General features: G+C 35.7%; 1 protein-coding gene across 1 annotated transcript in view; it reads left to right on the forward strand.

Moving 5' to 3' along the window:
- The window catches only part of LOC108573946 (mucin-5AC), a 50,226-nt gene extending 37,161 nt beyond the window's left edge, over positions 1-13,065 (forward strand). Inside the window, exons 5-8 of the mRNA XM_017936438.1 lie at positions 4,725-5,103; positions 10,682-10,838; positions 10,916-11,483; positions 11,890-13,065. Coding sequence (XP_017791927.1) covers positions 4,725-5,103; positions 10,682-10,838; positions 10,916-11,483; positions 11,890-13,065 — 2,280 coding nt within the window. The remainder of the gene's footprint in view (positions 1-4,724; positions 5,104-10,681; positions 10,839-10,915; positions 11,484-11,889) is intronic.
- The last annotated feature ends 1,627 nt before the right edge of the window (positions 13,066-14,692 follow it).

Below are 14,692 nucleotides of genomic sequence, written 5' to 3' on the forward strand. Positions count from 1 at the left end.
TGAGTTTTGAATAACAATGCATACATTTGTATTCGGTATCAAAAAATGGGAAGATTTCGTTGGTCACATTTAGTTATAGGAATTATTTTTAACGTCGAAATGTTTAATTATCTGTATTTGCCCCCACCTTCGTAGTTCGAAAATTCGGCGCCGTCGTCCAGAATGCATAGTAGAATCGTACGTCATTTAGAGGACGTGAATCGTCCCAGTATGATATGCGCAGGTCGCTAAGCACTACTACAACCATGTGCGGCGTTACATGTCTATATTCGCTTTGTTTAACAGTAACAGGGCAGCCTTTGTGCTATTGAAAAATCAAAGCACACCTTTGTATTCGGTATCAAGAAATGGTAGGATTTCGTTGGTCACATTTAGTTTTAGGAATTATTATTAAGGTCGAAATATTTAATTATCTGTATTTTCCTCCACCATCGTAGTTCGAAAATTCGATGCCACGTGCGGAATGCATAGCAGAATCAATCTCCATTAGAGTACGAATACCGCCGCAGTATGTTATGTGAAAGGCGCGAAGAAATACTATCGCCTAGCCGACGTTATATGTGCCCATTCGCTTCGTTTAAGAGTAACAAACCAACCGTGTATGATATTGAAGAACCAAGCACACCTTTATATTCGGGATTATAAAATTGTAAGATTTCGTTGTATACATTTAGCTGAAGGAATAATTTTTAAAGTGAAATATTTCATTAATTGTATTTGCCACACCATCGTTGTTCTTATATTCGAAGCCGTGGTCCAGAATGCATAGCAGAATCGTACGCCATTTAGAGTACGACAATTGCCGCAGTATGTTCTGTGAAAATCGCGAAGAACTATTATTCCCTAGCCGACGTTATAGGTGCACATTCGCTTCGTTTAACAGTAACACGGCAACCGTGTGAGATATTTAAGAACCAAGCACAACTTCTTTTTCGGTACCAAAAAGAGGCAAGAATTCGTTGGTCACATTTAGTTTTAGAAATTATTTTTCACGTCGAAATATTTAATTATCTGTGTTTGCCCCCAACATCTTACAAGGAACGTTCTCGATCGGTCCGGTTTCGATTTTGATGAAACTTTGTACACTTATAAAGCAGTCAAAAATAATCGACACGTATTTTTTTTTAGCTGCGGTAACTCGAGTTTAAGGGGTGAAACCACCCCTTGAAATTTTGGCTCGAAACGGCTATCTCGAAAACGGTAAGTCATACGAAAAAATTGTTAATGGGCGAGGTTAATGGTTTCTGACGTACAATAACATGGTGTTAAAAAATTTAACAAAATACAGTTTGTTTATAACAAAAAAAAATTTATTAACTTAATTTTTCATTTTCTTGAAATTTTCATAATGACAAAAAATGACGAGCATTTTATTCCAAATCCATTAGTATATAACATTTTAAAATTGCCTCTTACAGTTTTGCAGATTTTGATGATTTACATCTTGCGCGCACATCCACTATGGTAGTAGCCGTTCTAACTTTCATTTTAATGAAGCATTGTAGGCTTGCACTAAATTATACAGTAACAAGTAACAAGTAACAATGACAGTAACATGTTTCTTAACAGCAAGGAAAAGATTAATTGTTTTTATTAGTCACCTATGACATCGTGGCAAAGATGGAGCGATTTATAAATTATAAGTACATACAGTGTGTATAGCAATTATTCTGTAGGAAAATACTATAATATAAATGTAGGAAATACTTGCTTGGTCCGTCTCTCCCGCTGGTCCATCTCTCCCGAAATTACCCTATCAATTCTGGTTGAACCCCATAGGGTATGGTGGTTATTAAAATCTCCCAATAGTATAAACGGTTTAGGCAATTGTTGGATTATATTTTGAATTTCAGTTGTTTCTAGGTTTGGCTGTTCGGTAGATAGATATTACATACACATATTTTCTTATTGGGAGGGAGGAAAGTAACTGCAACTATGTACTTCAAGATTTGTTTTGAGTGGGAATTCCGATGAGGTAATGTTGTTTCTGACAGGGGTAGCCCCTCCCCCCGTTGTACGAGTGGCATTCTGTCGGTTGTTTTGGTAGATTTTGTATTTGTTGTTCTTTGCCTGATAATTGTTTTTGAAATTTGTCTCTTGGAGGCATATAATTTCTATCATTTATTATTATCTGTAGTTTTTCATAGCGTTGAAAAAGACCATTAATATTCCATTGAATTATGGTTTTCATTGTTTTACGGCTGTTTCTGGGCAAATTATTTTGCTAGGTTTTCATATCCGCGATGAGCTGCTCTCAAGTTTCTCTCCAGGATTCTCAAGTGTTTTGCAAAGTCGATGTATCCTGCTCTTTATGCTTCACTCTTTTGACATAGGGTATATTTCTTTAAGCATATGAGTGAATGCGGGCATGTCACTGGTGTAACTTTTTGCAACTTTTAATGGGAAAGGTATTCCAAATGAGTTTTCAAGGAAACCTTTGAGTTTGGTGTAGTTTAATATATACATTTGGCCCTTTACTGGTGATAACATTTCTTCCAGTTGTAGGTGGTCAAATGCTGGTAATATTGGGCGTATCTTCTTCTTAGTAGGAGCGGTTTCCTTTGGTGGATTGAATGAGGTGGCAAGGGAGGGAGATGAAGCGATGTTTTAAGCTTACTCATTCCTGGTAATTATCGTTTGATGTTAACGACAGGGCTCTTTTGGTGCCGGTGAGATTTATGTATATGTGATTCTGTCCGTAGGTTAATTGATGTTCTGCTGCCGTTTGGGTAGGAAGCCTCTAATAGGGTAGGAAGTGTTATTGCTGATGGTTTATTGATTGGGTTTGATTTGTTGCCCGGGAGATTAGGGGGGAAGTTGATTTGTCATCTGTGCTGATTGCTTTTGGACGTGTGCTTGTTTCTGAGTTTTGTGGGCAGTCTTTGGCCATGTGTCCTTCTTGCTTGCAAATAAAGTAGTTTAAATTGTCTGCAGAGGTGAATATTCTGTAAGTCGTGTTTTCAAAGGAGAGTAAGAAGGAGGCTGGAATTCTATTAGCATCATCAGGATTTACAAAAATCTGTTGCCTGAAGCTTAATATACAGGCATATTCAGGGTCAGCTGTTCTTAGGGGAGAAATTTTTTAGCATACTTTGATGTTGTTTCTCTTGAAAATGTTTTCAATCTCCGTGTTCGGTATAACTGGTGATACATTAGTAAGGGTCTTATATTTATACACTTGTTATTTATGTTGATTGACTTATGTTGGTTAGTTAGTTTCGTAGCGGTTGGATATTTTCGATATGAATTTTATGGCTCTAGGATCTGTTATTTTTCCTATCGCGAGTGCATAACCTTGGATGCTCACCTTATCGACTGCGTGGATGATAATGCCTTGTTCTTTCATGGGTGCAGAATCATCAGACTATGCAACGTATGAATAAGATTTTATGTGGTTGGTTCTGGTTTGGCTGTTTTCTGCTAGATTTGAAACTGTTAGACCTCTGTACTCAGAAGTCTCGGTTGGTTGGTGTTTGGTTTGTCGTTGAATTCATTGTTATGTTTAATTCCGCGTATACGTACGCGGCGTTGGCACTGTGAACTTTACACTTACACTTACACTTCAGTATCACTACTGTAGGAACCGACGACAGAAAAATATTGAGGGACCCAATAGGAATCGAACCCCGGGACCTTCGGCTTACCAAGTCGAGGCTTTGCGCGTTACGCCAACCACTCCCTCTCTATTCTCCCTTGTCCTCCTTGTGTCTATGTCTCCCTTGTGAGAGATACCTACTCTATCGGACGTTCGTACGGTTTGACGGTTAGGCCAAATCGTCTGACGACAGTGACAGAATTGTAAGACTGTATTCATTTTACGTCGGGAATTATACAAAATGTTATGGCGGACTTTCCAAATGTAAGAGACAATTTAAAAAAACGACTGAAACTTTGTTTACAAGAAAACTATGGCCATATTGAACATCTGTTGTGTTGTGTCTGTTTTTTATGGACACTTGCAGAGGGGACAATAGCGGTGTATGTATGGATTCTTTTATGGATTTTCATGACATGTGTGGATTTGGTATGGACACGTACGGTGTATGCGGGTACTTTTTGTAGACAATTGCGATGTGTACATTTTTTAATTACTTATCCGGGTAGGCTCATGAATTGGAGGAGACATTAATCCTCTCCATTCGGAAATCGCATAGGACGAGCTTTGATATGTTTTTATGAATTTCTGCGAATAGGCAGGTTTAATGTTTAATCTACAATTTTTACGGCGCCGAATGTCAGTTTTCTTTTTTACCGACTTGTACAGAACAAATTGCCATGTATCGTTGAGTTTGGAGATTACTGAACCCCCGTGTCTTCACTTGACCTATATTCGTTGGTGTAAGGAGGTTTGCTAGGCTACAGTCATATTTTTAAACGTTAATAACTAAATAACGAAGCCTCAAATGCAATTTTTTTATTCTTGATTTTCGTCTTATATTGGCTTCCTAGAATCACTCCTTAAATTTTCTACCAGTAGTTGCCGAACACCCTGTATATAAACATATACTATCCAATGAAATATTGTTTCTAATCTTTAAATTTATATCTTACTCTTAATTCTTTTTTTTCAGATATATTACATGTTCCTGTAAATTTAAATAAATTTTGTTTGAATTAAAATTAGAAACATTGTAAATTATTAATTAACAATGAGAATGTTTTTTTCCAACCAAATATTTCGCATCATCCCAATATTGAAGTAATTTTCACTTTAACCTTTGCAGCTGATTAATCTGAGACCTTCTACGAAAGGTCATGTGAAACCTAGACCTACAGCTCGACGAGAGAAAGAGAATCCAACTGGCCTGGTTACGAAACTTGGTGGCACTATTGTGAAGGATGGACTGACTACTGTTCACGAAACTAGTGTGATCGGTACTTACATAAATGGCAAATATGCCCAAGTGCTTCAAAGTTCGTCAAGAATTCTTTCCGGTACGCCGCCGGTGCCTGAGGGCAAAATTCGTCCATCTAATACTCAACGAATCTTGAAAACTATTGGACCACAGCAAGGAAAACTAAAACCGCAACTAGAACCCACACCAACGAATCAACAAGAGGAATCATCACTACCCTTGGAAGTTCTATTTAGTGCCCCAGGTGGTAAAACTTGAAATCTCTATTTAATCATATACAATTACTCTTATTAATATTCGGATACTCTTTATAATAGTAGAACCTTTGTAAAATTGAACCAAACGACTGGTGTTTTTTTGAGAAGTTAAAAGGATTAATTTACTAGTTTACGATTCCCACAAAATGCAATTTTTTTTTTCAAAATTGGTTGAATACGTCATCTACTAATTTTAAAAAGGTTATACTGTATGTATAAAAATATTTTATTTCGATGGTAAACGTTTACATACTTTGATAATACTTTTATAAGAGCATTTAGCTGAATATTTTACGTTTAATTAATAATAAATTTAAAGCATATATTTATTGCATAAATATTATAGAAAGAAACTTATTGTTTCATAAGGAAAAGAATATCGATTTAGTTTTATAAATCTTGCTTTATCGAGAGAAAAATTTTACTAGCATGCCACTAACTCGAAAATTCTAAGTTATACGAATGAAGTTATAAAGAAATATTGTATTTGCTTGTATTATAAAAATTTGCATAAGCTACTCTATTCAAATGTAGTACATATAATGTTCGAGTTAGTGTAATGATTAGTAACATAAGAAGTATTAAATATTAATACAGTATATTTTGTATTAACACGTTCCGTGCCAGACCGATTTTCGGTGACTTTCCGTTCACGCCGCGTGAGTCGTATGCGTCCCACATTGTCGAGACTAACAGTTTTGCTTTTCGCCCTATATGTCTTCCAATATTTATAAGATTGCAAAAATCATTGTTATCGAGAAAAAGGTAACGTTTAAGATATGCTATAGAGCAAAGGAAAAATTTTTGTTTTAACAAATTATCGCCGTAGTTGCATAGTTTAAGTTAGCGGAAGGAAAAGGCCGAAATATCAGATGGCCTGAACGGAAAGACCAGAGTGGGGCGTATGCGACCCACGCGGCACGGAACGTGTTAATATGCAATTGACATAATGTGTGATAAAAATGCATTTACAATATACAGGGTATTTAGCCACACCTGGGAGAAAATTTAAGGGGTAATTCTACATTTCGTTTAAGGTTTTGTGTTTTAGTTATTAACGTTTAAAAATATCCTTGTAGTCGAGCAAACCTCCCTACACCAATAAATATAGGGCACGTCAAGACACGGGTGGGTATAGTGATTCTCAAAACCAACAACAGATGGCCGGCACCTTACCTCGTACATGTCATAGAGATGAAGACAGTGACACTCAGTACCATAAACGGCATCGGCAACTTTTGTCGCTCTACCATCTACTTCACCACAACACCAGCGCATGTCGAAAGGTTTTCAAATGTGTAAATATTCCATTGTGTACTGCAAACAACGTCACTGTGCACACGACAAACACAATACACGCAAATAACTGATAAACAATCACTGTATTCTACGATACATATATACAGACATACGCGCACATACGATATGAAAAGTAAGAAAAAGCAAAACATAAAACAAGTAAAAAAATTATAAATTAAACCTACATTAAAACCACACTAATATGTAATAAATTAAAGTTAACCGACTGACTATGCCAAACTAAAAACCTATTATTTTATAACTATAAAGTAACTAAAAGAATGAAATTAAAATACGCGCTATGTTCGCTAATCTTGTTGAATAGCTGTTTAAATGTTTCACTTTCGTTGTCGAAATGATTTTGTCTTCCCAAAGCTATTCTAACCTTCTGCAAAAATCAGAAAAGACACGATTGATTTCCACTACAGAAAAATATCCTCCAATTGGCTAAAACATGACGTGGTGGTGGTTGAATGTTTATTTAGAAAACAAAATTTACGACATTCAGCTTTCCTTGCCAGTGCCTTTATTTCCTGTGTTTAGCTTAAAATTGACAAGGAACAATCTCAATATCTAAAAGCACGTTTTTATGCAAAGGTATTACAACGAAGAAAGTGAAAACGGTGCCCACCAGATGTATGTATCTAAAAAACGTTGGAAGGTCTTAACCCCTCTTAGGGTATTCTCATTTCAAGGCTCCAAAAATAGACAATCTTCAAGATTTCTTTTTTTTAATAGAAAAAGACATTGTATAACTTGAATCTTTTTGCAATGTATTTTTGAGTTTTAAATGTATATACAAAATTTGGATTAAAAAAATTAATATATCTGTATTAACGGTGACGTGATCTGACAATGAGCCGGTTAAAATGAACGTTTGCTAACTGTGAGCACGATTTCGTCCTTCGTGTTGATATGAAATGAAAAATGAAGTCATTTTTATATTTAGAAAAGTTTTCTTTATCGTCTGTACTAGAATCATTGATATCTGATAACGTAAACAAATATGACAAAAGGGTAAACATAACAATTGAAGTCTTTACGAATTTTTTTGGGATTTCAATCAAATAAAAAAAATTAGAAATTGTTCATAAATCCTTACTAGACTTTTTGGTAGAGTTATTGTCGTGATAACAATAAAATTTTCTTACACACGTTTAATCGGCAATTCCTGGTCCATAAAGCCATCCTTCCTGCTTCTTAAACATCTCTTCCTGCTTCGATCTTTTCAATTATCAATTTCTTTCAATTGTTCTGATTTTTTTTTTAAATTTTAGAAAAAAACGCGCACGATTGGTATCAAACCTTTGTAACTCCCGTACTTTTCAAGATTTCTAGAAAATTCTTTCACATATTTCTTCTAGAAGAACCGTAGAAATTTAATATGTGACAAAAAAAAATCGATTTTTGTCTCCAAACATGAGAATACCCAGGGCCGCATTTATACTTTTGGAAGCCCTAGGCCCAACATTATTACGAGGCTTCAAAAGAACCAAGTCTATTTCAATTAATCAAATTCATAAACATTTCTTTTTAAATTTATTGAAAATGAAAGTCAGCATTTCCATAATAACTCATTTTAATAAAATAAAAATAACACAACGTTGGTATACATATACATATTTGCATTAAGGAAAGTATAAAAATAAATCAGTTCAAATTTACCCTGGCTATCAATTGTTTTATTGTCCGAGAAAGTCCTTGTACTTCAGATTCTCAAAGTACCCGATCTGTGTAGAATTTTCTATGATCCTCCTAGGCGGCACTTAACAAATGTTAATAAATATGTAGTCTGTAGAAATTGCCGTCGATATCGTCCTCTTGACGAATAGCGGGCCCTCATAAATTTGGCGTTTCCGTTTTGTTTATATATTATGAATGTAATATTAAAAAATAAGTATTTTATTTTTCTACCATAACTAAGTTGTTTTTTATATTGTTGTTTGTGAGGAGTAAGGTTTTAAAAATGTGGCCCCATAGAGAGTGACGATGGTAAATACGGCCCTGAAAATACCCCGTTAATCATCGGACGACTGACGCGATGCGACACACAGTGTCTTTCTCAAAAAGCTAGTCAAAATTTGTAATTTCATACAATTTTCATAATAATTGGTATCTTATGTTTTTGGGGTTGCTGAATTCGAATATCTCATCAAAAATGGTAGGATCTAATATCACTGTGGAAATGGATTATTTTCCGATTTTTAACTAAAATTACATAATTAGAATGTCAAATTTAATATGACCACGTTAATTTCAAAACGTTTTTGAAATTGATTATTTTGAAAATTCTATTTTTTCCGATTTTAGTAGAAAACTTTAGTAGGTCGCGTAGTTCAAATATATTGTCAAAAATAATAAAAGGAAACTGTAGATTCTAAGTGTTGTTTGAAACAAAAAATGCTGTTTTATTCATATTCTAATTACTGTCTTTATTTGTATTCTCTTTCCGAATGATCAGAATCCTGTGAACTTATATGTATATGTATATTATTTGTTCGGTATCCGAAATCATTTCGAGCACCTCGAAAGGAATATCTTTCTTTTTTCGAGCAATTACTCCTGAAAGACTGATGTATGGATCAGAATGGAGCAATAATCTTTCAAATATATCCTGATTTGTCTTTTTTTCTAGATATTTTTTGACTATAAGCTCTTTTGTACAATTTACATAGCTTATAGCACGACCCTAGAACATTCGAACGAAGTTTTTTATTATAGAAGGTCCGTGGATCAAAACTTTATGTACCATGTGAGTGGCATACAATACCACGAATACAGTGAAATGCAAACTGCTTTGCTGTATTAATGCAATAGTTTTTAAATTTTGCGTAATTTCAATTAATCTTTCATCGATTCCTACAATTGAAATATTTAACCAATAATAATAACTATTGTGCAAAAATACATATTACGAATAAAATCATTGAAAAAGCAGATCTTTCGGAAGTGGTCTTCTTGTATTGAACTAGCCACTCTAAGCTGAAACTTTGTCAAATTATAATCTTGTGTTGTCGTCTATTATTGCACCCTTCTGTGCCGTCTATATGCTCTCCTCGAAGGACTACAACACGATTTGTACCTAATTTTACTTTATTTAAATGTAAACGAATTACACAGGCCTCAAATCTAGCCTGATTGCTATTATGTTCTGGCAGTGCCTGTCACTGTGGAACTCTATTCTCTAACTGTTACTCTGATTCTCTTAACTATATTCTATGATTCTATATCTCTCTGACTGACTCTGAATGACTATATCTGTGTTCTATGATTCTGTTCTGTCGAAGGAAACGACGCTCCTTCCAATTCGCCCCTTCCTCCTTCTAACTGCACACTAATTGGATATTTTGTAAAATCCCAAAAACCCAATCAGCATGCTTCAGTGACATCGCAAACCCCTTCTCTTGCGCCCTCAACGCAGGTTACTTTGAAGAGGGGATGGCGATGTTCTGAGCTAAGAGTGGCGATGTCTGGCAACAGACTTTGTAGGAAGGTTCGATTTCGTCGGTCTCTTGACCGTTACAACTGTTCTATACCTATGTACCTTTTGGAAGGCCCTTTGTTATAGCAAGGCACTTGGCTATTGAGGACGAGAGAAGTGACTTTCTAAAGTCAAGGGCTGTAAACCATACTTTCTCTCGCCAGGATAATTTTTCTACTTGAGACGCATGCTAACAGTAACCAAAATCTTAATCTCAAAAACAGCCTCTTCCTCACGTCCGTGCCATAAAAGCTACCCTTTTTAGTTTCCGTTTCGTGCGTACGCGTATGTATATGAATATCGTAGTATATAGTGATTGTGTTTCAGCTATTTGTGTGTATTATGTTTGTCGTGTGTATAATGTACGTTGTGTTTGCAGTACACAATGGCATACACATTTGAAAAACTTCCGGCGTGATGAAACAGACAGTAATGCCACAAAAGTCAGTAATGTCGTTCGCGGCGTTGAATATCACTGTCTTCTCTACGATTTATACGAGATATGGTGCTGGCCATGTTTTGTTGGTTTTGAGGATCACTGTACCAACCCGTGTCTTGACGTGCTCTATATGTACTCATTGGCGTAGGGAGGTTTCCTCGGTTGCGGGGATATTTTTAATAGGTTAATAACTAAAACGAAACCTCAAACGAAACTTTTTTATTCTTGATTTTCGTTTTATTTCGCCTTCCAGGAGTGGCCAAACACCCTGTATACATTTACAATGTACAATGTGACTACGTAAAAATGTATAACTGTGACAAAATTTAAATTGTACTCTCATTATTAGGGTCTACGGTTAGAAGCACCCGAAAGAATTCGAATTCAAATTCAGCACGTCCAAAATTCCGCAATAAAATTAACGATGATTACGATACCAGTGCCGAAGTGCAACAGACGAAATCGACTAAAAATCGAAGCAGTACAACCTCGAGACCAAGTTATAAGTGTGTATTGTAATATTGCCTTTATATTTGATTTTACAGTTTATAACGTTGTTTATGGAATACTTTAATGATACTAGAAATAGAAGTCCTCCAACAACAACGACAGAGGCACCCATTACTCGTCGGCGGACCGGCTTTCGACCAAATAATCAGCCGATTTTGCCTTCGAAACTAAGCAATAAAAATAAAAACGAACAACAACCGGTCAGTCCCAACCCTGTGCCGAAATTGAAACTGCCAAGAACGCAGGGTCGCTGGTCTTACAAAACGACTCCTAAACCAAGAATCGTTATTAGAAAGCAAGTGGACGTTGAGGATGAGCAGCGTTCGGCGCCAGAAACTAGCCCGATCCCGCTAAACGTGGACGATAACAAAACTATCACGGCTTCTGTTTCCACATCCACTACCACAACTACACCTATGACTGGTCAGACTAATCCTCAGAGGAAAATTCAGGAAGTAGCAAACGATGATGAATTAGATCCAAGCGAAAGCGAGGATGTGGCCAGTATCAGCATCCAAGATCAACAACATTTTGAACAAATCTTACCGATTGAAACGGTTAATGTTGAAATTTCGACAGCTGCTGACATCAGTAACGCATATTTTGAAATTGCTACCATTAAATCACCATATACATTCCAGGTATAAATATTCTTTTAGAAATCTGCTTTTGCGAAGAAATGTTTGATTTCATTAAAACTTTGTCGATTTAAGTAGGTTTTTCATATTTCAAAATATAATTTGAAGATTGAAACAACCTCCTACAATCTCGCCTCGTAGATACTGTCCTGAAAAATATATAAATATTAATAACATAAACGAAAAGAAATGTACCAAGACGAGAAAGTTTCTTATTTTTCGTAACTTTACAAATCTAAAGCGCCACAACAATCAAAACTTGTAATTCGTTTTTGTTATAATTCGATTTTTAAATAGAATAGTTGTCATACTACATTTACGAAATGAAAAATGAAAAATAGATTATTACCCTGTTTTACATATTGCTCTTATAGTGTTTTCAATAAAATGTCGATTATTTTTAAAACAGGTTGGAACCTTAAGGAATACACGCTATGTCACGGTAACTTCAACAATGAAGAAATCATTTATGACGGCAGGGCCATCTACTGCGATATCACCAACAGAACCTCTAACGGAGAATCTTCTGGCTAATACTGCAGCAGCGTATGAAACAACGTTACCGTTAGATTCAGCCGTAGCAACTTTACCAGCCATATCTCTGGAATCTGGCCAAGCGACCCCACCATTGGAAATTTTGACGGAAACCTTCTCGACCACCCAGACTCTCTTAAAAACCCACTTGCTTCCAGTAATTTATGGTGGTAACACAACAAAATTAACACTCGTACAAACATACAATATCGCACGTGTGGTTACTGCGACGAAGACTCTACCTCCGATGGACATCTATCAATTTATTCCCAGCAAAGCATTAAACGAGTTCAACTCCAAACTTGATGAAGCTGGTAGTGAACTTCATCTGGAATTAGACGTTGGTGACGAAGACAGAGATGACGATGATATTCCCAAAAGAGTGGTGGCTCCAAGTAGCAATATGGATTCTGACCTGGAGCCTTTCAAATCCATTTCAGCATCAAAGGTAAAGTCGGAAACACCAAGCAGCAGTTCCATTGAATCTCAACTATCCCCCGATCAGCTGGCTCTGCTAAAATACTTCGGTCAGCAACAGCAGCCACAGGTGATCACCACTTCGCGACCAATAGTTGTTCTCGACACTCTTTACGAGTCCCACGTGATTCCAGTGGTGAATAACGGAAACACAATTTATTCAACGTTATCCAGGCCAGTCGGGACTGTGCCGCGGACGTCTTATGAATACGGAACATCAACAATTGCACCAGTTCTACCACCTCAACTACCGCCACAACTGCCACCACAATTGCCGCCACAATTGCCGCCACAATTGCCGCCACAATTGCCTCTATTTCCACAGCAACCACAGTTTACTGTGACAAGCACTCCCCTGATCACGCAAACACTGGCGACTATGTCCGACTCTAGAATATTAAAACTGACATTTGGAGCGAAAACGGCATACACTACTTTATTCTCTAGCAGAGTAGTGCCAACCGAGGTCACCACTTATGTTACAACTACCGTACCTGTGCAACCAACTGTCCCAACCTTTCCAGGTTACTATCCCCCGCCTGTTGGCTACCCACCTTTCTCCTTTGTAGGGTAGAGGACAAAGAAAATTTTCTCGATTCACGCTAATTGTACGAAAATATGAGCTGCTTTAAAGGTGATCAAAAGACGAAAGTGATGATGTCTATCGAATGGTAGCTATGATTTGAAAATATGTGCAACAAAGAAAAGTGATAATAATTATTAAATTATTATTTTAAACGCACAATTTGATCGGTTAATTTAAACGAGTTCTTTTTCCGTACATACAATTGGTACTTCAGTAGAGTCTTATTTAACGTATTTAAAAACTAGCACTTGGTATTAATATGTAAGGTGCAGGGTGTAAAAGAATTAATGGTCACGGCTTCAGGGGTTGAATCTAGACCCTTGGATCGGTGGACATTTGTAAAAAAAAGTTTCCGCAAAATTGTTTATAACATTGAAAATTAATGTTAAATTTTTTTTTTACATCAACGTATTCTACTCGACGAGAAGAGAAAAAGTCTGAAAAGAGCCATATTCCGCAAACAAATAGTTTCCGAGATAAATGTTGATAAAGTTTGGCAACGATTTGATTGAGTAAAGCTATACGTACAGATTAGGACCTACTAACACAGCCGCTGTCCTACACGGCTAGTCCTACCAAATGGCAGAGTGTTAGTAGGTCAGTAGCTCCTATACGTATAGCTCTACACAATCAAATCGTTGCCAAACTTTATCAACATTTATCTCGGAAACTATTTGTTTGCGGCTATGGCTCCTTTCAGACTTTTTCTCTTCTCGTCGAGCAGAATACGTTGATGTAAAAAAAAAATTTAACATGAATTTTCAATGTTATAAACAATTTTGCGGAAACTTTTTTTTACAAATGTCCACCGATCCAAGGGTGCAGATTCACCCTCCGAAGCTGCGACTATTCATTTTTTTACACCCTGTTATTTTCGAGGAATTTACATATTTTTCGATGTGTTTTTCATTGTTGTTGCTAATCGAAACACAGAGAAACATATTTGTCCTTCTGGTCTGCAATGTGTCGAGTCTTGCTTTTGTTCATATGTTATAATGAGACATGCGTTTATGATAAATCGTTTCTGCAATTTGGGACTTTTCAAATGATAAATAACAAAACAGTATATTTCTTTTACTAAAAATAGAATAGAATATTTCTTAGTAAAATCATACGCTTACAAAGACTGACTAATTTTAAACAAAACTATATGCATTTAATATTTACTGTATATGTGCTAAATATGTATCATTCTTATTAAAAAACTATAAGAAAGTATTACGTATTTCCTTTGAATCAAATTAATTAAACGTATAATGCGTGGCATGTCACATTACGACACATGAGCAATGTAATCAAACAAAAAGAAATGCAAATTATACTTCAAATTTCTCATGACTATACTTATAAATATTTTATATGTACTTCGATAATTCATACTTTATATTGAAATGTATGATTAAATAAGTAAAATCTAAATATTATTGAGATATTTATTTAAAAATGTTTTCAATGATATTTTTGTCATTTTTCAGTTTAAGATGAAACCAAGTTTCTAGTTGTAGCATTAAATATATGTACAAACGTGCATACATATATGCTTAATGAGAATTTTTACTTATAGATCTTTTTGACTGGTTGTTCAATTCATTTAAACAGTGCTTAATAATTACAT

This window comes from Habropoda laboriosa, unplaced genomic scaffold (assembly GCF_001263275.1).
Source record: "Habropoda laboriosa isolate 0110345459 unplaced genomic scaffold, ASM126327v1 scaffold187, whole genome shotgun sequence".
In the NCBI taxonomy this organism is placed as follows: domain Eukaryota; kingdom Metazoa; phylum Arthropoda; class Insecta; order Hymenoptera; family Apidae; genus Habropoda; species Habropoda laboriosa.